At 39.4% G+C, this 26,689-nt stretch overlaps 1 protein-coding gene across 5 annotated transcripts in view; it reads right to left on the bottom strand.

Annotated features, from left to right (window-relative positions):
* AFAP1 (actin filament associated protein 1) overlaps window positions 1–26,689 on the bottom strand; it is a 114,221-nt gene that overhangs the window by 13,228 nt on the left and 74,304 nt on the right. For 3 of the 5 annotated variants that reach the window (XM_027892266.1, XM_027892267.1, XM_027892268.1), the window contains 8 exons: window positions 26,403–26,582; window positions 16,701–16,793; window positions 15,120–15,204; window positions 11,243–11,392; window positions 7,778–7,989; window positions 6,135–6,280; window positions 2,499–2,616; window positions 765–1,022 (listed from right to left, as the gene is read on the bottom strand). In XM_027892266.1, coding sequence (XP_027748067.1) covers window positions 765–1,022; window positions 2,499–2,616; window positions 6,135–6,280; window positions 7,778–7,989; window positions 11,243–11,392; window positions 15,120–15,204; window positions 16,701–16,793; window positions 26,403–26,582 — 1,242 coding nt within the window. The remainder of the gene's footprint in view (window positions 1–764; window positions 1,023–2,498; window positions 2,617–6,134; window positions 6,281–7,777; window positions 7,990–11,242; window positions 11,393–15,119; window positions 15,205–16,700; window positions 16,794–26,402; window positions 26,583–26,689) is intronic. The other 2 variants (XM_027892269.1, XM_027892270.1) reach the window with 1 other exon arrangement.

The raw sequence follows: 26,689 nt of genomic DNA, 5'->3' as shown, positions 1-26,689 counted from the left end.
CTTTTGGAGACAGGCTACGGGCTCTGAGAAGGTCCCTGACATGGCTGTGAGCAAGGCTTGCTCTGCCCCCCTGCTGGAGTCTGCCCATCTGCTACAAGGCTGAGCACAAAGGACTTCATCTGCTCTATATCTTCATGTTCTAGCTGAGATACAGAAATCAGAAGCCATCCTCAGAAAGCAGCAGAGACACAGACATTTTTTTTTCCAGGGGAAGAAAATAGCAGCCAATAAATTAAATACTGTATGTATGACTATATTCAATATAACTTAATAAATATATAGCACTGAGTTATGATATATATATATATTCACAAAATATATTCACAAAATATATAACCACAGTATATAAAATATATAGATTAGTACAATTCTAAAGAGTAAAATTTGCTGTCACAGTCAGGTCATATTTTACTTGTCTTTTTTGTTATTTTTTTTCTTTGAAGTCATCACTGCCTAAGGAGCCAGAAGGCAGCTAGACACGCATTCAGGTTAAGCGTGGATGGTCACATCTATTTTTTTTTTAATTATTATGATACACAATCTGTAAATCATGAAGAACATATGGGGAAAGCCTTTCCCAGGTACCAATACTCCCACATCAGAATTTATAACTTTGCAAACCTGTTTCATTATCAGTGGGCTCCTAACTAAACTCCAAGCATTTCATTGCTAACACTAAGGGATGTAAATAGCCCCTTCAGATAACAACAGAACAAAACAGCCAACAAATAAAAAGCTTTGTTAAATATTAAATAGTACAGTACCTGCGAGCCAGATCCCCTCCCCACAGCAGAGGTATTAGTGACAGACTGAGCAGAAGACAGATTGGATGAGACAGGGTGTTTGTAATGGTTAGAGGAGAGTTTGTCAGTAGATAACCTATTGGGTTTCCTGTCAGCTGGCGGATAGCGCGCAAAGATTTTTGGAGACGGCAAGTTATCGTACAGGCCTGCGTTATCATAAAGCATTTCTTCTCCAATGTTCCTGCTACGAGAAGAAGGAAAGCCATCTTCTGGTTCCCACTGCAACACACACACCTCGGCAGTTAGTGAACAATACACCATGCAGAACCCCCTAGGTGAAATTAAAACATTAGTAATGCTTTTGACCACAGCAAGCCCTCGGTGCTTAGCAAACATACACTTATTTTTCACACTTAAATCAAACTATTTAGAAAGAAGATAGGGGAAGACACAGTGTAGAAAGCAAGCTTTGCATTCCGTGGCTCACAGCCTCAGCCCAAAGCACGTTCCATAGTATGAGCAAACCTATCACCCTCGCTGTTTCATGGACTGCATCTTAAGTTGGTAGCTCTAGTACCAAGGGGGCACAAGCAGACTGTGTTAACAAGGGAATACTCACGGGCAACACAGATGAGTCTGTGGATTGCATCTGGTATATGAGTTGTTAAAAGTAATATGGCCTAAGGGATATTTTTCTGGGTTTTTTTACTTCTTTTTTGTATTTCTTCAGGCCCTATGTCTTTCCCATGAATAACAGCTGCTGGTATACTAGCACCACATTTTATTTGATGAAGAATTATTATTCTGAGCTAAAAGAACTACAGTAGCTTTTTTTTCCTTAATTTTCAGAAAATGGAAAGCTCAACAACAGTAGTCCAGTGATTCATTCAATTAACCTTAAAAGTAATCAATCTGCTTGCCAAATATCATTCCTTAGCCCATCCTGGCTGTGGCAATACACTACTCATACGATGGCATGAACACATCCAAGAGCTACACAGAGACTGACTGCTCACCACACGTGGTCGTGTGTTACTCCCAAGCGGGGCTTTCTACCTTTCTTTCTGACATTACTAAGACGTGTTGGAGGACTCAATGTCCAGTCCATTTCACACTCTTGAAACTCTTAACTTCTTTTGAGTTTGCCCTTAGTGGGAGCTTTATGCAGCAGCCCAAATTAAGAGCTGACACGGGCTGTAGCTCCCTTGTAAATCTTCCTGAGGACCACATATTGCTATGGGTTAGCATCCACTATATGTTAAACCCTATTACACATCTGCCTACGATCAGCTCTGCAATTTATGAAGATGCAAGTGACCACTGTGGCTCTCCTCTGGGATGAGAGGTACCTGCTGTCATCTGGAATGCAGACACAGGCACTAAGTGTTTGGGGTTTGGTGTTTTTTCAACAGACATTAAAAAGTGCCTGGTGTAACTGACTTCTAAATTTTGCCAGGTCCAGTGTGATCTAAAAGGTACCCCCTCAAGTGAGTATTGTATTCAAGAACTTGGCAACGAATCATCAACAGGCAACTGCTTTCTAAATGCACGTTGGCTCATGTGCAGGTTAATGTAAACAATACGTCCCATGCCCCTTCTATTCTGTAGGTGTGAGGGGAGTCTGCAACTCCCAATCAAAAAAACATGAGTTCATTTGGAAACTGCCCCAGTGAGCATTTCTAGATAATATAATTTTCAGATGTCCATGCATTCAACACATGCAAACCATTTGTTCTGTACAAATTCAATTCTTACCGATCCATTTATGCAGGGAACATCATCGTAATGAAGTGCCATTCCACTTGGACAGGCGTAGCCGTTGGCAGTGCTTCCCCGGTACGGATTTGTAGATATAACTCGCCTGTTCATGAAACTGAATAAAGTAAAATAAAAATAATAAAAAACAGCACTTAAACCTAAGTCTAAATTATGATTCAGTGGTATGTTCCCCATGTCTGATTCTGTAGCCTGGAAGCACACAGCTTCTCCCTTTCTGCGGGGCAGCTTTAATTCCTTAGCTACTCACACGTTGCTGCAAGCAGCCAATATCACAACATATGTTCCTGTACTCCATTCTTACAATGGGAATACGACTGTGTGAAGGCCACTAGGGCAACAGCTGTAACTCCTCAGTGGCATATTTACATGAGAACCTGCTGATCTATGTTAATACACTAGCTTGCCAGTGTCCCAGAAATGTTCCATTGCTGTCTGATCTGGGGAGAAGCAGGTGTTTCTGGGTGCATGCATGCTCAGGGGGATGCAAACTTAGAAACTGAGAGAACCAAGAATCAAATCCAACAAAAAAATGAAAAAAAACCCCTATAGAACCTAAATGAAATCTCCTGAAGGATTACTTCCTTGAAATCTGAGAATTTTTCTTTTCTATATCAGAACTTTTGGCAGGGTATGCCACCATGCTTCCCAACTCTCCCTGGGTAATTAAAAGACTATATGCTCATTCTTGCTCTGTTCCACATGGTGGATCTGAGTCCTCTGGAAACTTCAAAAGGGGTATCTATGTATCTATCTATGTATCTATCTATGTATCTATCTATGTATCTATGTATCTATCTATATCTCCATATATTTTTATATATTTGAATTTAGTCCCTTATCCCTTCCCAAACAACACTGGTGTTTGTTTTACTGGAATTCTGCAGAACACATGCAAGATATTGAGAACTACACTGGGTTTGCAAAGATCTAACAATGCAGAAAATGGCAGAATCGTGTCAATAGGAATAATGACCCCAAGGGTGAGTTTTCCTTTGTAGCAACTGCTAGAATTGAATGAGGTATAGAGTGAGATCCCAAATAATTCCTACAGCTTCAGGTATATGTGAATGGGAAAACAAAGTTTTCCATCCTAAACAATGGAACTATTCAGACTCTTTGCTGACATTCATAAAATATGATAAAGCACAACTAATGCAGAGAGGGTCTTCTGTAGCACTGGCAGGAGCTCAGGAATGCTGTGGTTTCAACAGTTGCTTTCTTTTGGCTTTGGAATAACATGGAGTCCATTGAATTTCTCATTCAGAAGGAGAACTGGGGCTCACCTGAGCTGCAGGAGACCTGGGCTCATAGGAGGGACAAACCTGCCCAGCTTGGTGTGAACCTTATAGGGCAGTGTGGGGGTGGAATAACCATTAGACAGAAGCTTTCCTTACTTCAAAGAAACTAACAACAAAAAGCCCAAGGAAAATTCCATGATAAAAATGTTTTTAACTTTATCATATCTTGAACTTTATTACACATTATTAAAGGGCTGCATTTGTTTACTGTTCTTAATGAAGAACATTACTCAAGTGTTTCTGGTTAGTCTGAAGAACTGCATTTGCAATCGTTACTGTATTTCCATCTAGTTAAGTGGCTTCAATGAGTGATACATAATAACCATGTCTGAAACCTGGGATATTCATTAATGACATCTGATGCACCTGTAGTAACTATTTCACTGTCAAAGGAAGCTAAGATTTATCTAAGCATCTGCAAAAACTTCATAAGCATTATTTCACTAGGCCTCATTAATCCTGTTTTCAGATGCATCCATGTTAACTTAATTGTATTCTGAAACTGCTAGATGGAAAATGGAGAAAACTTGCTTGGAAGCACTGTTTCTTCAGCTTTTCCTGAATACCTAATGATTTAGACAAAGGAAATTGATGGGGCTATTAAGGAAGAGCCGATAGTTTTGCAAAGCATCAGTCTCAGGAAATGGATAATCAATAATCTGAAGTGACCGAGTGATAATCAAAGCTTTAGTGATAACTGCATTTAATTTGGAATACTGACATTCATTCTATAAAGGGCAAATAAGTATTTTATTAACATTTAAGTATCATTGTAATTTCTCCTCATTTTCTAAGAGTAGCTGAGAATCAGCAGACAGCTACTCTAGTTGCTTATCAGCAAACCCTTGCAGGCTCTTAAAGACACACAATGAATTTTAACTAATTCTTAATAGGGGAATTCTGCTATTTTGCAAGTTGTTTGACATTCCTTTCTAACATGTGGTCTAGTTGCATATGTTTTTTCACTTGGCTCCAATTAGTATCACATTTGTGCCGAAAAGGAAAGCCACGCAGTACTCAGGGGAAAAGGTTACCATTCTACTTCCCTTATATGTGGTTATTGCTGGATGCTGACTGAAGCAAAAACACATGTCAACACAGGATAAACTTTTTGAGCCCTATTCTAAAAAAATATTAATGTAAATCTGTATGCTTGGTGCATTTTAATTCTATCAAAATTATCTCATTTTCACAAAACTTGGTTTGTGGTAACACCAAGTCACTTTAATTTTTATCAAAAGACATTGCAATTGAAGTTGTGCATTTTCTCTTGTTAAACTTCTCTTGGCACCTCGCTAATGGCAGGAGGATCTTCTTTTGGATAGCTTCAAAATATTTGTCTTTTTTTTTTTCCTTTTTATTTTCTGTCTGTTTAAAGTCATGATGGGCAGATGGGGTGTGATTCTCTAATGTATTACATCACACGAATTCCAAATGTGCGTGGGGAGTCTCATTTTGCAGCAGGATGAGGGATGATGCCTTTGCCAGCTGTCTTCTCAGGCCACCCTCTTTCTGACCACGGGAAACCACAGGGAACAACTGCAGCAGGGCATCCCGCCTGTCCCAACTGTTTCTTCACTCCCTTTTTTAAATTACCTCATCTAGCCAAGGAAAAATAGAAGTTTTTTCCCACCAAAGACTGCTGTTATGCCTAAAATGATTCAAACATGTGAATCACTATATATGCTAAGCATGCATTACCCTTCTTAGCACAGGATCAGTAATGGGGAATTCACCAGACTGATTTGCAATTTAAACAGTTTCCACGCTGCGCCCTAGACGCTTTCCCAATTTCGACCTCCTAAATTAAATCCCAGAAATTAATTGGACTGGGGTGTGAGAAGGAAACACTGAGAATGTGACTATCCAAGACTTAAATGTGCCATACAGTCTTAGTGTGTTGCACATATTGGCCAATAATATGCTGTATATTTGGCTGTATGTAGAGCAGATACCGCCAGTAAATGTGAATTACGTAGCTGCATATTTCAGAATATTTGTTCTCCTCCAGTAATAGTTCCAAGTTTTTAGGCAAAATAAAAGATTAAAATAGAGCATATGATAAGGGGATTTACTGAAAAAATTAGTAAAGATTTGAGTAAAGTTGTGTAGTGCATCTTTTACAGAACTTAGCAGGATGCCAACACAATAATCATAAACACATCAAATGTGCTGTGATGCTGAAACACTTCAGGAGTTCAGTATCTGGCAAAGGGGGAGGTGGATTTTGATAAGCTGTGTTGGTAGTGGAGTTAAGATATGGATATAAATTCTCAGAGTACTGGAAACACCCAGGAAGCTGAACGCCTCTCACCAGAAGGTCTGTTTTGCAGCCTGGATGACGCTTGCCGTCATTTCCACGTCGATGTAGTCATAGTGCAGAGCTCCAGGATCTGTTGAGGACCCTGTTTCCGCCAGCAAAATTCCTATCCATCTGCCCATGTCTTCAGAGGAGGATGCCTGTGAGAAGAGGGCAAGAACATAGGTCAGGTTTTTGCTCCGCCACTGAGCTAAGGATTATTGCAAAACAGCGCATTCTTCTTGGTTGACAAATTGCTACCACATTGTATGAGAGGCTCTGGTTTCACTCTGCTGAACTCCTAAAAACCCCAGGATTTCTTCTTAAATCTGCTTTGCTAGAAGGAGTGCACTTTGAGTAAGCCGTGTGCTCATCAGTTATGATGTAATACAAAGTGGGCAACCCACAAAAAAGAAGAAAAAATAATCATTTAAGGCTAGTGGATTTAGATTCAAGTAATGCTTACTTTAGACTTCAGAATATTGAAAGCTTTAACAGAATTATTTTCCTATGTTAGATTGGGGGATTTTGGATAGCATGACTCCTGAGAAGGAAGTGCTACTTCTAAGTAGAAACACGAGGGAGTAGGGAATGAAATAGTGAAACCTTAATGTTACTTTCTGGAAAATTTCACTAAATTTGTCTAGATGATGGCATTCATTTTCCTGATGGTGCAAGTAAAAACATGAATACTACTAAAAAAATTTTAAATTTTTCATGTTTTGCTTCATATCACCAATTCAAAAGTTAAAGAGTAGCAAAGCAAATAACGGATAAAAGTATGGCTGGGGGAAAGGAAACTGAGTTTTTAAGATTTTTTCTTATTTTTAAATATTTAATTGCCTTTCACAGTTCCTTGAGCTGTTTTCTAGTTTTTCAGCTTCTCTGAATTGCTCTCAGAGGCCTGGTTGAAAGGACAGGAGACTAATATGACCTGTAGTTGGAAACAAAGTAGTCAAAGTGCTTGTCCTGCCACTGAAAGCACAAGGTTACCTCCTCCTGTATCTTCATTATACTTGGCTTAAGCTGTCTTCTCATTTCAGGTTTTAAAATATGATGAATAAAGCCCCTAGAGAAATCCTGACCCACCTAAAACAGACAAAAGTGTGACCTCCATAGTGCAAGGAGCATGCCAGTGTGTGCACATGTGGTATGTCAGGAGACACACCAGGCTGCTGGCACACTGTATTTTTTACTGCACAATTATCTTAATACAGACACAGACAGAGCAAAACGAGTTCACATAAGTAGCAGACAAATGAGGGTTAAGAGCTCTAGAGCTCCCATCAACAGTGATCCATTATTTAAATATTGCTGAGTTATTTACTCAAAGTAATTATATCCCTGATGTAGAAGTGTGCCTAGAGAAGGAGCAGGGATATTTTAGTACCAGGGATATTTTATATATGTGTCAAGGGAAGGTCAGTGTAGAGAAAAGCATCTTACTGAGAAGATTTCTGAACTACATTAAATCTCAGCTATTTTTTTGTGCACAACACTTAAAATTTCTTTTCTCCTTCCAGTATTTCTTACTCAGCTCTGCAAAAACATTATCTCAAAGATTTTTTTTTTTTTTAATGGATAGGTTGTACAAAAGCGCTTCTCTAATTTAGCTTGTGGGTGTCCCTAGAAGTCACAGCCATCAGAAACCACTGCACCTCAAGCACAGCGACCTCCTGCCCATTTCGGAGCAGGCGGAAGGTCAGGGGATGCTTCGAATCCAGTCCCAGGATGACTTCGCAGCCACGGAGAGGGATGGAAACAATGTGTGTCTTCAGATCTGTCCTGTCTTTGTGGAAAATCAGTTTATTCTCTTTCACTCTGCACCAGCGCTCACGCCAACGGTTGTTAGAAAGCACATTGAGATATCCTGCAATAAAATGAAATGTGAGATATTTTATGTCTGACTTTTTTTGAAAAGAAAAAAAAAAAAAAGAAAATTATTTTCAGGGTAATGCTAGCCTTTAAATAATTTGTTCCTCTTCTAATAGAAAGTCCAGATGGGTTTAAGGAAGACAAGTTAAATGACCATTCCCCACTTCTTTTAATGAAAATTAAAACTGTGCCAGTAACCTAGAAAAGAGCATATAAATATGTGATCCTGCTCACGTGCAAATGGCTGTTCTGTGTCAGTCACTGCAGCAGCTGGATGAGCAGGAGCATAACCAACCCCCAAACTTTGGTAAGAGTGGGAAAGCGACAGTGATAAAAAGTTACATGCACAGCCAATGTGCTCACACACCCTCTCTCTGGGAAATGGCTTTGATAACAGTGGCTGACCAAAATTTTCTGGGAAAATAACGGCTCCTATTATATAATCAGGTAATGAGCTACCTTCTGTAACATCCAAAAGCAGGTGTTTTTTTAAGACTTGCTAATGTTGATGCTGTATGTTCTAACTCCATTTAGAAAGAAGAATGCACATCTGGTTTGCAACACTAATAACCAACATTTAAAAGATTGTTATGTATGCGAATAAAAATAAAATTCATAATAATGGTTTAAAATTCAAAAAGTAAATATGTATGAAATTCAGCTTATCTTAAAAACAAAAGTTTAAAAGAAGATTTTTTTTCCCCCAGGGGTGATTGAGTGCCCTTACAACTTTTCTTATCATGTTTTACATTGATACAATGTCTAGGCATGTAACATCATTAAACAGCCAGTGTTTTATGGGTTTTTTTCTCTGTCTAATAACAACAATCGTTCCAGACTCAAACCTTAAAATCAAAGCAATGCCCATTTTTCCTGCCTTATTATAGTTTGAGAACGAAAAAACAAAACCTTTTACTTCTGCTTCCACATTACAAACGGTACATGAATTCAGCATGTTGCTGCTTCCAAACCGGCTATGAGAAAGAAAATAAATGGTATCTTGCAAAGGCCAGAAGTGAGGTTAAAAAATTGTCTTCTACTTCAGATCTGATTTTCATTTAATCCTGTTGGAGAGCTCTCTCTTTGGTTTTCATTAAAACTATGACTTATTATTAATTTTTCTGGGTTTTCCTTCCAACATTATGGTTCCAATGTCCAAATGTGATCCAACAGGATATAGCAGATCAGAATTGTGCACATCTTGGAAGGCGCTATAAAAAAATGAGGATGTGCACAATCCTCTGGTTTTGGCTCCTTGTGATGATCACACTCTTCAGCTCTTCTCCCTCCTCCTGTAACAAAACCTTGTATCACTCTGCATTATATTACAATCCCTAGAAATGAAAAGCCCTTCATGTGCAAGACAGATGGCTTGTTTTGGAGTGAGAGTCCTTTTTTTCAGACAGTTTTTCCCCTCTGCTTCCAATGCACCTCTCAGAAAATCTCTTCCAAAACTTACTACTTCAGCTGAACTATGCAGGATCCTACACTTTTCCCCCCACATCTCTCTACTTAAACCTTCAACAGCTGACATGACCAAAATGCCTTGAGCATATTCCAGTTGGAGCATTAGTACTTCCACTTAGCCCAGGCAGTCTAGGACCAGTGATGCTGTAGGGAAGAGCTTTGCCATGACTCCAAGTACAGTGGGTTTTAGTTTCCACTCCAGCTGGGTGTCCCTTGTAGCCCTGCTGGGATTTTCCCTTTGTTCATGGGAGGTAGAGCCTTCGAAAGTGTAAAAACCTCCAACTATGGAGCAGTCTCCCAGAGGGCACTGAACTAAGCCAAATCTCTGGTGGTGAGAAACTCCTTCTGTAAAGGCTTCCTGCAATGACCAAAGCCTAGACACTTATACATTTTCCTATAAAACCTGCAAGTAGTGTCGAGTAGAGCCAAACGCAGGCAAATCGTAATGGCTGTATTTATGCCCGTATCTGAAATAATGACAGAAATACGAGGAATTAGATTGTACAGCTGTGGTTAACATCTCACATAATACAGAATAATCAACCGAGTATGAGAGCCCGGAAGTTTGAGCTTTTATGGAACCCAGATGCTTCGGACAATGCATCTGGCTGGACACAGCTTTTCCCAGCTGTTCTTTTGGTTGATAAATCGCATCTGTACTTAGCTGATGTATAGACACATATACACACACTTATTTAATCAAAGTTGGCTTATGTAAATGATTCCCTAAGTGTGGCTTGAAAGCCACCTGTGATCTATGACGTTCTCTCTGGTGGTCCATGGATCTGCTTCTACCATCTTGGACAAGTATCTATCACACTTCATGCTCCAATGAGTTCTGCCAACTGCTGCCTAATCACTGGTTTTCTCAAAGTTTTTCTGGGTCAATTAAAGGGTAAAAGACGAATTCGAATTCAGAATCTGGCACAACTGCTTCAAAGCTTTCTATGGAAAATTATTTTTGGAAGAGATTGAGTGAAAGGTGTCTTCAATCTTATTTATGTATAAAAGTGTTACTTAATACTGGAGCACCAAAAGGCAAACAGGAGAATGTAAATACATTGCATTGTTTTAAAATAGCAGAGTTGTGAGGACATCAGCTAAGTGCATTGCACAAAGTCTTAAATTGTGAGCAAACTTAACAGCTAAGATACAAAATGTAAGTATTTTCTGCATGCCTTTTTATACACTTCCTTGGTGCTGTCAAGCACTACAGCTGTCATATGGAGTGATAAAAATTGGGAGTTAAAATAGCTTACTAGAAATTTGTTATTTCATTTTGCCCAATCTGTACCACTTTAGGAACCTATAATTAAACTCAAATCACTTTGGTTGAGGGTAGTTGACTGCTGCCTGCTATTCCATAAAACCTTAACCACAATCTATTATAAAAGACTTGATCACTTTCCAAGAACCTTCTTCTGATTCCTAGCTTAAATTTATTTCATAGTTCAGCCTATATTCATTTTATAACCATTTGCTTGAGAACAGCTCTTGTTTCTTTATGGTTTTTGTCTACACTTCTCTTCCCCCACACTTCTTCAAAGAGCAATAACATTCTTTCTGAGCCTGTGCTACCACTTTATTTAAAAAGTCGACTTTTTTTAGTGTCTTTTCAAATCACAAACTCTTGATTACTCCTCTTGCAGTTCTGGTGCATCCTTCTGCAAGTTGGGGGAAGAATTATAGCAGTAACAGCAAAAAGAGACATTTCTAGGCTAGAATTCCATAAAGTTTTACTGGCAATGTGCATTTAAGACTCAAGGAGAAAAATCACTTACCACATGTTGGAACATCTTCTTCAGCTGATGAGGTCTGTTCATCTGTTGATGGCTTTTTCTTTCCTAAACCAATGATCTTCGTTATTTTTTTCCCTGTTACTTTAGTAACAGTGCCCTTGGCTTCTGATTTGGAACTTTTTTTCCTCTTCACTATTAAGAAAGCAAAAGCTTGTATTAAAGTGTGTTTACCCTAACCAATGAACAGAGAGAACCTGAATAAAAACAGAAGCTCAGATAAAAATATCCTGTGCAAGATGAACATTTGTACAAAGGTTGCAGACTGCAATGAAACACACTTTATATGCCCTCTCTAATAACCCCTGTGTTGTAAAAATTATGACATTCTAAAGCATAATAAAAAAACAAAAATCAAGCTTCTAATTTTATTTAATCTAATCAAGTTGCAAGTCTTTCCACAGCAGTCATTATCTAATTTATTAGTATGATAGAGGTACCTGCAAATAAACTTAGCTCATATACACAACACTAAAAATCCAGTCAGACATTCCTAAACATTTTCCTCAAAATACCTCAGCAATTAAGTACACAAAATAAGACAGGGCATGCTTGCCTAGCAAAAATACTCCTGCTATGTATGATTAGGTTAAGATATCACAATGGATATGGTAGAAAGACGGGACTCATAAATGAACTACTCACAATAAATTTGTGGGGTCAGTGTAAGCATTGAATGGCTAGAATTTGGCACTTTATGTGAACATGAGGGCTTGGAAAGAAAAAGTTCTGCTGAAAAGAGGTATTTTGCTAACATCCAGTCAGTGCTTCCGTTACCCTTTCATACAATACTAATAATATTACAACTCTGTGCACTGAGGCATTTTGAGCTGCTGATTGTAATACGGCAAGTACTACGGGTATAATTTTTAAAAGTATCTACCTGACTAAAATCCTATCAAGTTTTCTTTAAAAAAGTTTCTAAGATTAAACAGAGTCAGAAAAAACAAATCTTTCACTTGCAGAACAGAACAAATAAAATAAACTTCAGAAATTGCATTCAGTGGCCTAGACTAGATTCCATCAACAAAGCAAAAGTCTTTCTGATAACTGACAAGGCAGCAAAAACTTTCATCAACTTGCCCTGAGACGTGATTTTGATGAACAGTACATTTAAAATAGTTACTGACTGAGCTGCTCTATCTTTATCCCTTATATATCAATTCCTTTCGCAACAGGGAACATTCAGTGGTTATGAACTCGTGTATACTAAGGGGAAAAACAGAGGGGAAAATGGACAAAATGTATGAATTGATGAACTGGAAAGAAAAACGCACAGAAAATAAAGAAGCAGTTTGGAATTCACCATGGGATAATTTATCATATTCAGTTTAATTGTTGGCAATCATGGAACATTATGTAGAAATTGTATCTGTAGCCAAGACTGTACAGAGCTGAGGGGGAAAGGCAGCTCTGCAGGTGCCGAGAGCCGCTCCCCAGTCAACTCCAACACGCATGTGTGTGCACAAGCAAAGGTCTAATACTCTCTTTTCAGGGGAAGGGTGTTCACAATCTCTACTGTGCTCTCAAAAAATGGCAACCATCTCCCCTGTCGGAGGGATGATGGCCACCCTTCCCATGTGCTCATGAAGCCCTGCCTGGGAGGTGACCTGAGCACAGCGCCTGCCCTCAGACAGGTTTCCATCTCACACAGCAGCAGTCAACAGCTGGCTGTGGCTGTTGAGGGGGAGGAGATAAAAAACATAGAAAAAAGCCAGAGACTGAGAAAACCTCACTTCTCAGAGACAGAAGCCTAAATGAATCATTCCCATGATCATGAACAGACAGTGGAATAAGCCCATTTCAGTGTTTTTCTGTCCTGTCTTCCTCCCATACATATGCTGCTTTTCTCTCCTGCAGAACAGAGAGGCAGCAGAAATAAGTGTGAACAGCTGGTAAAGGGCAGAGCAGAGGCTGGCAGGGGGTGCCAGCTGGGGATGATCATTTTCTGAACCTCCCTTCCCAAGAACTCCCTTAAATGTTTCCTATCCATTATTTTAAAAATATCATAACTTCATCCAGGACCATGAAAACTATGCCAGGCACACTTCATTCCTCTTGCAGTCACTAATACCCATTATCTTTACTACTACATATTGAAGGTCAATTTTCAAAAGCAACTGGTATTTAAAATGACTCTCCTTGAGGCTTCTAAGCTGGGTAGCTCTTCCAGCAGCACATGCTCCATCATACCTCCCACAGAGTACCTGAGACACCAGGTATTTCTGGACATCGTGGTCAACACAGGTTTTGGGTCACAGATGCTTCTCAGCAGGTTTCAGAGATTAAAATGGTACTGAGTTTTATGAAAACTTAGTAGAAAATTTGATAGGGTGAAATCTAAAAATGTACCATAAGTTTCAGAAACCACAAAACCTGATGTTGTTCCAAACTGATGGGTATGTCAGAGATTTGTATTGCCAGGAAATGCTGTAAAATGACCCAGGTAACAGATAAAGGAAATGAGTCAAAAGGTGAGACAGCTCTGGCACCAAGGCCAGTATTGACATTGTGCTCACTGCAGCTCATGTTACCCTTCATTTAACAGCTGCAGAAAAACTTCTTATCTAAACCACACCATTGCTATATGGCAAGTTAATGAAGTCAGAGAACTACTTCTGCTTGGGGGGAGGAGGGAAGGGGATGGGCAAGACACCATAGGGGTTGAGTGTACTGTAAGTCAGACAGAATCCTCTCTGGGTTTGGGATTTGCCTTTGTTGGATTACAAGGACTATAGAACACGTATGACTCCAAAATTGCATATTCAAAATTATATATACATATGTACTCAGAAACCCATTGATATTGCATGATCATATACCTTTTATTATGTTAATATAAATAATAATAATACATAGTAATGGCCAGTCTTCGTGAACGAAGAACCAGGGAAGGTCTTTACACCTTCCAGCCTGCGCATTGGATTTTTTAGGTGAGACACAGTGTGCGCGGAACTGAGCCCACCCTTTAATCCTGAGGTTCATCTGCCAGGGCCAAGCGAGCTTGGACGGTGGCAGCGAGGTCCTCAGGACGTAGATGGATTGCCTTACAGGGCTAACGAGCTCCATCTGCCCAGGGAGTGGCCCCGACCGGGAATCGAACCCGGGTCTCAGCGGTGACAGCGCCCGTCCTTAACCACTAGACCACCAGGGGCTCCCTAATAATACATAAAAGTTTATATATAAGGTACTGTGTATACACACACGTTATAAACAGTATATGTGTATACATACACATGCATATATATATATATTTCAACAGATCACAGAATCACAGAATATGCCAAGTTGGATGGGACCACTTCCCTGGGGATCCTGTTCCAGCACCCACCTACCCTCTGCGTGAAGAACCTTTTTCTAATATCCAACCTAAATCTCCACTGACACAACTTCAGGCCATTGCCTCAGGTCCTGTCATCGGTCATATTTATATAATACACGATTCTTTTCTTCTAGTATTCAATGATAGTTTGTTTTGGGGTTTTTTTTTGGTAGAAGCTGTACATCCACCATTTACATTGCCACTATATAGTTACTAAAAAATCCTGTTTGTTGCCTACAGTGTTCACCCAAGTTCTGGAAAGCTGTCCTTTGAACACAGAAAAGGCAAAGTCAAAATTTCTATATTCTGTTTCCTTATACTAGTTTTACTGATTTTGCCTGCACAATAACATCAAATGCCTTCTGTTACTGCAAAAGAATTTAGGGATTCATTCTTGATATAATTCAGATTTCAAGTTAAATTGAAACCTAAAAAACTTTACTGCCTATTTTGAAAAGACAAAAGCTGGGTATTTCACTACCTGACGCTCCCCATATGCCCACATTACTTACACCCAGCATCTCTGGATCTGAGACGTACCTTGTTCTTTCCCATTGCACACGGTAGCGATGCCATTTTCCACAGCACCCTCCCCATCTGAGCTTGGCCTCTCAAATGACAACTTCTGCAGGGGCAAGTAGATTAGTTGACATATAGTGTTTGCACCTTCATCAAATCAAGTGTCATGAGTCAATATAAAAGTATTCTTACTATGAAATAAAACATGTTGCGAGCTCTCATTCACTTGGTAGAAAAAAAGAAGATACTAAAAACTTTAGTTTTAGAGGCTTTAGAAAATTACAGAAATACCAAAATAGTCTATATTTGAAAGTGTATTCAGAACAGTGAAATACTCATAATTCACAATATTTTAATTAATTTCTAGACTCTAAATGTTGTAATAAAGAATTACATGGATCAGATAAGAATAAGGTAAAAACTGTATCTTTAAATAATGCTTCATATATGCATTTGCAATTACAATGTATCAGAAAATAGTGTATTCCTACAAGGTACTTCAGTACTTTCAATATGTCTGAAAAAGAGGCTTTTGAAATAAATTTTTAGCTTTGATTATTCTGTAATGATTGTGCATGAGATATGGGATGCAGCAGATAGAGCTTATGCCAGCACAGTTTTGGTGACCGAATTACTCATGAGTAGTGAAGCCACAAAGAAGATGTGTAGATTATTACAAAAAACAACAAATGAGAAGTTTTGTTACACCTTCTTAATAGCACACATTTTATAAAACACTATTTCACAACACTTTCAGTTACTTTGTCAATACTGTGCTGGTGTGTTCAAGTAGGCAAACACAACAGCTTTCGCCTGTGAAACCAGGAAGTCTGAACTCTCCTGGAACACTCTTTGCTCTTGGTTTCCCAGGTGCAAAGCAAAACAGTGCCACTGAGCGCGGTGCACTTCCACCAGAAGGGTGAATCTTGCCATTAGGAGTTCGGTGATGAAACCTTTGCCAGAGAGATTTTTAAGCAGGGGTTTGCTGACATGGATGCCTTAATGGAGCAGGGACTTAAACTGGTGCTGGTAATGTACTGATCATTCACTGCAAAGCTTCTCTCTTTCCTAATTCTTGCTCTCACATCCTGCTGAGTCAAGGCAGCAGACACAACCACATATGAATAGCCAAGTTTCTGTATTGAGACATGAATGCTTGAAAGGGTCTGCCAAAACAGTGACCTCAGCATGCCCAGGGAGCTCTTCAACAACTAAATTCCCCAAAAGAAGACTTTCCCTTAAAACTTTTGTATAATCTTCAGCTATTCTTCCCAAGAGTAACACCCCTGCTTGCTCTTTGCACTGGATAGAGAGCACCTCTGCATCCCAGCACATGTATCAGACCTGCTTAGCCTGCACCCCTCTGTGGCTGAAAAGGAGCTGGATATGAGCCAGTCTGCAGGTTGTTTGCGGCCAAATGAACTGACATGGCAGAAACCTCAACTCTGTAGGATATGTGAACACATACAAACAAACAAACACAACACAGGGACCATGTGCCTGTAACACCAACACAAGTCAGCAAGTGTTTATAACCAGTGCTTACCAGTGTCTCTTTAGTAACCATAAGGGATTTTTTATTCACCATTTTGATAACTTTACCTTTTCTAGCTCCGTCTTGTGTACTGGAGAACTAGACAATGGCCCGTCAGTGTCTACAGCTCCCATACAGTTGCTGCACACATCTTTTATAACCTTAGGAGACAAGGCAAAACTTATTAATTATTAATAAAATACAAATCAGAGTAATAACATATGAATGTGAAGGGAGATGGGAAGAAGAATCACACAGACATTTACTAGGCTGGCAGGTGTCAGACAGGCTGCCACTACAAGTTCTCCACACTCCCTCCCTATGTCAGTTGATTGTATGACCTGGATGAGAGATAATGGCTAGAGGTGGCAGGTTTCAGTTTCTGGACAAACTAAGCTTTGAGTCTCTCCCAAGTAAAGAAACGAGCAGGGCTGCTGATTTCCATGTGCTAGGTTTGCAATGTGGTGTCAGGTGACACCACCAAACTGATTTCATTACAGTGATGAAAAAGTGGGACACAATCCAAGGCCCTTTAAGACAATGGACAAGAGTCTTGCATATTACACTACACAGATGCTCATTTTTTACTGTTGGAGAACTAATGAAGTGCTGATCAACTTAGAGTTAATATTGCAAAGTGGTAATTCGAGGCATTTTTGTATTATACTTGCACATTAACTTAGAGGTATAGGTCAAAGTAAGTGTAAAGATGTTTGTAGAAAATGGAACTTTCTCAGTTTTTAAAAGTCAAAGAAAAATCTAGAACCTGGAATTTACTGATATTTTGATAGAATCTGAATGATCTAAAAACCTGAAATGATATAAATGTAAGAACACATGATGACTAAAGATGCCTCATGATTCCCCACAGACATAGCTAAGGTTTTTATCTCTTGTGAAGTTACCACCACTACATTAAATGCTTGTGTTGTTGGGAAAAGACTCCAGATCCAGACTCATGCTGAGGTGGTGCTGAGCTATGCAGTGCTGATAACATCCATGCAGCCACTCAAGGACATCAAAGCCAAGAGAGCTACAAAAGGCATGCTGTTCTGTTGGAAACATCACCACTGGAGATGCAAACTTTCCCTTTTACATGTACTCAAGCATGTTTACATATCTAGCTCCTCCCTTTACTGTTTACAGCAAGCCCGGCTAGCAGAGAGGAGGATCTGGCCTGAGAACATCTCATTCCAGGAAAAGAAGAAATTAGCTAACAGTCAAAACCCAGATTTCTTTCAAGAGGAGAAAAAGCAAATCAACAAAAAATGCCTTTTTAGTTTCAAACTGAACAATTTTGATATGGAAACTATTAAAATGCTGAAGATGGCACCAAATGGTCCTTTTACAACACTTAAGTTCCCTTTAAGAGTGAAGCAAAAGAAATCAAATGTTTATGGGCTTACAAAGACCCTATTGCTACTCAGGAGCACGTTGTAAATTATAGGCATTATATGCCATAAAACAAGGAAGAGCACCAGCCCCATTTTACAGTGGGAGAACCCAGGAACAAAATAAAGATTAAATAATTTATTCAACGACACATAAAAAATCTGAACAAATCCGGGAAATGAATTTACATGTTTATTTCTGAGCTAGTATATTAAAACACTTCAGCATCCTTTCCTGACTGTCTGAACTTCCCTGTATTTTGTTTCAGAAGCAAGCTTAGTATTTCATAGCATTTAGCATCCTTTGTAACAGAGAATTTAAATAGATTTGTTGCAGATTATCTGCACTTCAGAGTTAAACATACCCCTGAATTCTCCAAAATCATAAGAATTTTTTTTTTATGTGTGTTTAATTTTTATCTGCTGGTCTTCAGTGTGGTGTAAATACACTGCTGTTTTCTTCCTAGAGAAATGTGTCTGTACAGTTTCTGGGAACATTCATTTCTGTCTCCTGAATGACCCTGATTCAATGGCTCATGTTTTCAGCATCTGCTCACACCACACAGTTAGTTAATTTTGGCAAAGGCAGATAGTAATGGGAGTTACAGACAGAACAGAGGGAAATGATTTGGCAGCACTAACTAAATAGTATGTGCAAAGTCATGCACTCAAGTAAATCCGGTTCTTATCGTACCCCACATATTTAAGGAGAAGGTGAAGTGTTTAATTGGGTTGTAATTAAATTTTGATTAAAAAAAATGACACCTTATCAAGAGGGAGCTGATAGTAGGATCTGAAGCAAATGCATATTCAAGGGTCCAACACTTCATTTGGTCTGAAGAGGTTCACTGGCAAAGACTTGCTCATCACCTTCTATGTGCAATATCATTGTGTTCAAGGTACAACATAAAATTCATTCTTCTACAGCTCACCAGGATGAAATGTCTTTAATATATAATGGTCGGCTGGATGCACTTTCTATAATTATGTTTGCAGACAGCTGCCATTATAAATCTGGTTTTCACATGCATATAGCTTTAGCTCAAAATTTTAAGGATAAAGCATTCCAACAGTATTGCCAACTTGCATAATTTCAATCACAAGACTCAAAAGTTCTCATCAGATTTTTCTATGTTCCATCTCTTGGAGTCATATAAAAACAAAAGATCACTATTTTCATTAAAAAATAGTTGTGAGAGTAGGGAATGGAGGTCAGGAACTTTCATCCATTGCAGTGAAACGTGTGAAAATATGAATAAATGTATCTCAATAGCTCTGAAACCAGAGAGGAGAAAAACAAAGAATACCCCAATGTGTTATTTTTAATAGAATAGCATCATTCTGGAAGACTGTAGTTAGAATACCTTGCAAATATCCTATTAATAGTTTAAGTTTTCTCACTCATTTGAAAGGGGAAATAATTCTCTTTTTATCACCACAAATGCTTTTGTGCACTATATATATGCACACAGAGGCTGACCTGCCAGGAAAATCAAACTGAGATCACAAACAGGCTATCTATTCAAATATTTAAAATTTATGAGCAAATACAGTCAGAAAACTGAAGACCTTTCACTTCTTTGGATAGCCTCAAAACTAAATAAATTTAAAATAATCTGCAAGAATTTTAAGTACCACAGTTACCATTACAGTGTTACAATTAGCAGACTTCAGAACTGTCCCTTTCAAATGCAGACCTGGAAAAACCTTGTGCCGCCTGAACTGTATTATTATCCCTTATTTATAGAATTATAGAATTGCTTAGGTTGGAAAAAAACCCTAAGATAATCGAGTCCAACCATTAACCTAGCACTGCCAAGTCCACCACTAAACCGTGTCCCCAAATGCCACATCTACCAGTCTTTTAAATATCTCCAGAGATTGTGACTGCACCACTTTGCTGGGCAGCCTGTTCCAGTGCTTGACAACACTTTCAATGAAGAAATTTGTCATAATGTCCAATCTAAATCTCTCCTGGTGAAACCTGAGGCTGTTTGCTCTCATCCTGTCGCTTTTTACCTGGGAGAAGATCCCCCCTGAGCCTCCTTTTCTCCAGGCTGAGCCCCCTTAGCTCCCTCAATCACCCTCATAAGACCTGTGCTCTAGACCTCGAATCCCTAGCTAGACCAGGATATATATTTGAGTATGGCATTGAGTGCAGTGACGTGAGGCACAGAGGGAAAATATCTGCACGTAGAATGCTGGAACGATTCCCTGCCCTGAGCCACTGACGATAGTGAAGTCAGTGGAATTTCTGCCACATGGTGTGCCTGAAATACTTCTCTCTTTAAAATAGTCTTACTGCACAACACTAACTTTTATTATAAAACCCTCATACCTGCATTCACCTGCAAATTTCTATGATTCTTGTATCTTATTTTAAATGACAAACCAGGACTGGAGGCAAAATACTTGCCCTACATTTATTCTTTCTATATGCAAAGTCAGAAGAAACAAATTAGATTCTTCTGGCTACTTTAAATTTCCAGACAAGAAGCACTGGCCCTGTAGTAAAACCAGAAAGCCAGCTGCTTCCTAGCCAGCCCCTCACACACAGAAACCAAACAAATTCTGAGTAAAAGTACATTTGTAGATAGTTCCTTGTGGTTGATCTCTTTGGGATCTCATAAGGAAAAGTTGTCCTGCCCTCTAGAAATTTCCAAACCTCTTTCCTGGTAGATACCGTTGGATGAATTCAGGCTACAGACTGTTCTTACCACAGGGATGTGATTACAGCATCTCATTTTGTCTGTGTTTTCATGAAACTCATAGGAGAAATTCACAATTATAATACGTTCAAGTTCAAGGGATAAAGCTGACAGCCTGACTACACATTGACTTTACTCTTTGTAACCAGGCCAGAAACCCATCCAACCACCCACCCACTTGTCCCCCACTACCCACGTGTTTTGCAAATGTCAGAATTGCTAGAAAAGCAGCAGGCTGTATCCCCTGGCTCTGCCATTTAACTCTGAAAACAGGAGTATGGTAAAGCTGAAATCTGCTTAAGCACAACACAACAGAGGGAAGAGGGTTTGGCTCCAGATGTAAGCCAGTATTTCTCATTCTTGAAACGCACCTTTTTCACTGCTGGAACAGTACTGACTTTTCTGGGACTCAGTCATTTTGGCATGATTAAATTCTCATTTTCTCTCTCTAGTGGTCCCTTACACACTATATATGTTAGTGTCAATCGCCTTGTCCTTAAGAGAGCAGCAAAACTTTCTGAGAGTTTTGCAGAGAAGAAATGCTCCAAGAAGTTTACCTAGAAGAAAATCTAGGCAGGAAAGGCAGAAAGGATTCCCATCTTAGCCTGTGCTTCAAGTATAAAAAAAAGAAACCCCCTTTACCTTCTGAACTGAAATTATTCTCAAGCATCCATCAGCCTGAAAAGATTAATCTTTCTGCCTTACTGTCGTTTGTCTGAGCAAAGTGAGGATGAGATTCTGGCAGACTAGTAGCCAGGAAACCTATCTTTAGTGCCTGTGTATCCCCTTAAAAATACTTTTCTGACTTACTCAACCAAGACAACCCCTGTATCATTTCTCCTGCATTATTACCATGAAGTCTATTGCCATATATGGCCACTGGATCGGGCAGAGCCCAGGGAAGGAGATGCCGGGGGGCTGGGAAGGGTGGCTGGAGACACTGCTGCTGCAAGGGCAGAGGTACCCTGGGCAAGGGGAGCTGCATCCCCAGCTTGGGCAGTGTGGAGATGCGGATCTCACTTTGGGCTGTAGATCTAAGCTAGGTATGATTTAAATAATTTTCCATCTGAAGCTGTGAGTAGGAGAGAGGAGGATTAGTTGTGGTGAAAGCAGGGACCAAATCTCAGCCCTCCCGGGTTCTACTCTGACGTGTGCTACAACTTGTACTTGTGATTTTAGCCAGGAAACCTAAAGAAAACTTATCACTGAGAAAACAAGTAAATAGGATGCTTGTGGTTTTGTATTCATGGGTGGTTTGGTTGGTGTTTTTTTTTAATTTACATATGCTTCATTTTTTTTAAGAAATGTATTATTTTCGGTGGTGCTGGTCACACACACATGCAGACACGGGTTCACAGCCAAGCTGGACTCCTGAGGCTCCGTCAAATTCCACTGGCTGAGTCCTGCAGACTGGTCAAAGCTCCCACACACAGTTTGGTCTGTCACCTCGACAGGTGAGGTCCTAAATAGCACTTATGCAAACTCACTGACCTTGCTGTGACTTGAACTGAAGTATTGCAAACCATCTGTTTGAGACAACAGTGGTGTAAGTCCTTGGAGGTTTAATTTAGACTGCACAGCCTTCACTGCTGGTGATGATATGCCGTGGAGAAAGAACCCAGCCCAACTGTCTTGGGACACAGTACGTTATTTAAGTTACTTATAAACTAACAAACACTGCATGGAACTCACTGGTAGGGAGTATGCATCCCCAAACATATTTTCTAGTCAGTTTTAAGGCTTGATCATTCAGCACTTGACTCTACTCAGCTACAAACTGGAGATAATAACCTCTTTGGGGAACATTACATAAGCCAAGAAAGCAATGTTTGAAGTGCTGAGATCTCTAGCTGGAAATTCCCATAGAAAGTAAAATCAGCCACACAATGTTTACAGTTACAAGCTCAATTTTGTGTCGATTTAAGCTGGCTAAGGAATAGCACTGTCTGTCGTTTACTCTTCAGTAAAACTCAGCCCACATTAAGACTGGAAGCCAGAAGTTACTTGACTCCCCTCACTAAGCTCAGGGCAGAGAAAAAAAAAGACCTTTACAAAGACTTTTATGAGAGACAACATGCAGTTAATCAGAGACCAAAACTGTGTAGGACAACAAGATAAACAGCCCTACAAGGAGTTTTGCAGGGTCTTTGGATGACTGGATAGAGTCACAAGCATGCTTTTATTCTCTCTTCAGGGCAAAACATCCTCCTTATTACAACAAGTTCAGAACTGACTGAACACTGTCAAAATGATATATGAAGAAATGTCTCCCTATGCCTGGAAGATTCACTGCTCAATTACAGACCCTCAACTGAAGAGATTGCTGCACAATGGCTGCACACCGTAAAATGAAGAGAAGTTAACAGAGGGTGCCTAATGTTGGGGGAAAATGAAAATCAAGGCCGGTGCGCCAAAATGATAGATTACCTCTCATGCACGATAAATGGGAAATATATTTTTGCAGGAGGAATGCTAAGAGAAAGAGAAGGTCTTGGACCAGACACCATGACCATTTCCTTCTACTGGTCTTCTACAATAAGCTCCTTCAGAACTTAATTTCTTTGGCATCCATGTATTTTTGAGAGAAGTTTTTTGTGGCCTAGTCTGAAGGTTCTGCACACAGAACACATTCATCTGTACGAATGAAGCCACTAAACAAGCATCTTCCTGTAATGTCAAGTTCTTACTAGTCCTTTTATTTTTAATGCAGCATTTCCCAGGGATGCTGATAAATAAGTGTAGTTTCACCAGTCTGTTGGATGTGCTGAGACAAACAGGAAAATTTCAGACCTTACTAGACCACAAAAGCGCACACAGATGCACATATACTGAGGCGCACATGGAAAAAGCTCATTTTTGGGTCAGAGTGTGTAACTCCACACATTTTTTCATGTACGTTTTTGTGGGAACATTTTAGGACTCAAGACTGGAAAATTCCACCACTTTATGTTGCCCACCGTATTACTGAGATGATCTCAGCTCTAGCCTGAATTTATGCTAGCTCCATTCCTTGCTCTGAAGCCTTGACAGGCTCTTTGGTGACATCAGCTATCTTTTTCTCATCAAGCATTTGTTAGCTGGTAAAACTGAAACTCCCTTTGTGGTTTCCAGTCTAGACTTCAATTTGCACTAGGTTTATCAGCTGGGGTTTTTTTTGGTGTCATCTTTAAAAAAAAAAGTCTAAAATATTGTGCATCAATTTAGAATTTGTCTTCCAATAGACTTTTTAAAATTATTTACTTAATAAACATATTTTATACTGATTAGATATGAATTGAAAAAAAAAAATATTTGGTTTAGCTTTCAAAGGACAATCTGGCCTCCAAAGCCATTTTGAGCTTTTCGGGATCAAAAGTAAGGCTTTAATTTGACACTAAACATACGAATTCACAAGAACCCACTGCTCCTGGGTGATAACCTGCCTCAACTGGCACGTACTGGTACAATACCTTTACCAAGAAGGCATCTTATGATTTAAAAATGTGGTTGCAGATTCCTTTCTCACTGTCACTTTCTGGATCTACCTATTTTAATAACTACAGAAATCACACAAAATAGACAGAGCACTGGGAAGGATCCTGGCCCTCTGAGTGAGAGAAAGCGGGGAAAGTTAAAACCACATCTCCCAAGATAAAGCAAGGACCTCTTTCTCAGCTCCCACGCAAAGCCACACATGATTTTCAGAAGCTCATTTTAAATCAGGTTTGAATGACCAAAACATAATTATTTACATAAGAATAAATAAATATATAAATAAAAACTTAAATTGTGTTACAGATTTAAAAATATAGAAAGCAATGCGCTTTTTTTCTCCTCCAAAGGCCGTACTACATCTGGAAAACACTGTTGCAAGAGCTGCACAGATCATTTCTGGTTAGCTGATGGACAGATAATTTGTAGTGCACAAGTAGAGAGCTGAAGCAGCACTGAGGATCTGGAAGTTGAGTGTTCAGTAGCCTGCCATGTGCTTGAAAGAGTTTTTATTAATAGAGAGCTTTGCAGCATGAAGGAGCTAAATAAAGTGCTGTCAGACTGTCTCCAAATGCTTTGCAGATAACGTATTGTCCAGCTACAGCCACTTGCCCCTCAGCATACACAACTATGTGAACATAGCTTGAACTAAGCAACTGCATAAAAAATATATATTTTTTTTAAGTAGCAGGAATGTATCTGGGATATGAAAAAATCTAGTACTGTTCTGTCTGCTTGTGTGTGGATGCTTTATATACAATTTAAAAAAAAAGACCATTTTTATGGAAGAATATCTGATAAATGCCAATGAATTCAGAATTACTAAACCCAAGTTTAGAACAACACAGGAAATAAGGGTGCAGTTACTATGATCTAATTACAGCGGAATTCCCTTGGAAGAGAATATGACTTATGAATTTCTTTTCATTCCAATCAGTGTTTTTGAAGCTCTGGCTGGACTAGTGGGACATTTGGATGGTGCTTGACTTTAAAACTTAGAACAAGACACTGATGTTAGAAGCAGCCTAACAAATACATGGTTGTGATTAGTTTCTATTAAAATAACAACAGGGAGTGCATTTTCTAAGCTAAGATACAAACTCACAGTCGAAAACAAACGCACACAAACCGCAAATCCCCAAAAGGTATATTCAAGCATTGCAAAATAGGAAATTACAGATTAATTTTCCATTTAGTATATTAGCCCACAGCAGAACTTATACCTCTTAAGCTGCATTTTATTCTCCCTTTACTGCAGAAAAACTATCTGCCATCAGGAAATTCCTATGTGTTTAATTCAATTGTATTTGGAAAAATACAATTTATTCTTAGAAAAATAAGTACCATATAAGGTTAGATCAGAGCACAGCATGGAGAATGCCTGATGAGTCTTACGCATTCAGACTTTTACATGTATTTAAAAGGCTGGATTTCAAGGTCTTAAAACAAGCTACTGCCACTACAGTGATAGTTTCCCACACTACTTCACTGACCTCCACATTGGAGACTGGCAAAGTCCAACATAAATAGTAGTAAACTGGTTAGGATCTACAACTGCAGCCTTTGCCACGGGACTTTCCACATTTGCAGACACTAAACAGAAAGGAGTGGAAGATGACAAAATCCCACTTGTCAGAAGAATGCATTCCCAGGACAAACTGTAACAGATGATACACTTCTAAACCAGGATTAACAAATTTGAACGGCCTTCATGAAACTGAAGGATTTTTCTCCATCCAGAGAAATTCAAACAGGTATTTCCTAAGAGGTCCTTCTTTTTAAAAAAGTGTCACCATGGCAAAAAATTCTGTGAGTGCCAGCTCCTTTCACCTGAGGGAATTTGAACCTTCCACTCACTACCAGTGTGGCCTAACTACCAGATCTTTCTGGAAAATGAATGGAAGTGAAGACAGAAGAGAACTTGCCACCTCTCCTTTCAATGCCAAGTTATTGTGCCATGAGCAGTGAAAACCATCCCAGCAGCAGCACTGGTGTAACCCTGAGCTGCTGGATGCCCAAGGAATTGCTTCAAGGTCTGAACATTAAATCTGTATTCCTGTAGTCCCAAATTAGTTGAGACTTAAAGGGTCTGGATTTGCCTGAAAGTTGCTGTCTCTGTCTCAGTTTTTAACAGCAACTGAGCAGGCAATGTGAGCACTTTGTGGGTGGAAAAGCTCCTGGTCAGAAATCCCCCCCTTACCTTTAGCCACTGTTCTGCCTGCTCTTTGCTCTGCACTGCCAGAACCAGGGCATCCGCTCCTTGGTGTGAGATTTTCAGTTCGTGCTTCTTCTTTTTGCTGTCTTTGGGAATATAGGTGATACTGCAGTCATTCAGGAGCAGCTCCATCTGGGGCTGCTGGTCCTTGGAACTTTTGTAACACTAAATAAATATAAGGAAAGTTCAAAAGTTAGATGGTCCCTTTCTGAACTTGGGGAAAGCTTTTATTATACAGAAATGCTATTTTTTAATTTCTAATATTTTTTACA

This window comes from Empidonax traillii, unplaced genomic scaffold (genome assembly GCF_003031625.1).
Source record: "Empidonax traillii isolate 1590-97213 ecotype Southwest subspecies unplaced genomic scaffold, ASM303162v1 scaffold343:size799674, whole genome shotgun sequence".
Lineage (NCBI taxonomy): Eukaryota > Metazoa > Chordata > Aves > Passeriformes > Tyrannidae > Empidonax > Empidonax traillii.
Note: the sequence above shows the minus strand (reverse complement) of the source record. Positions and strands in the feature narration are given on the sequence as shown.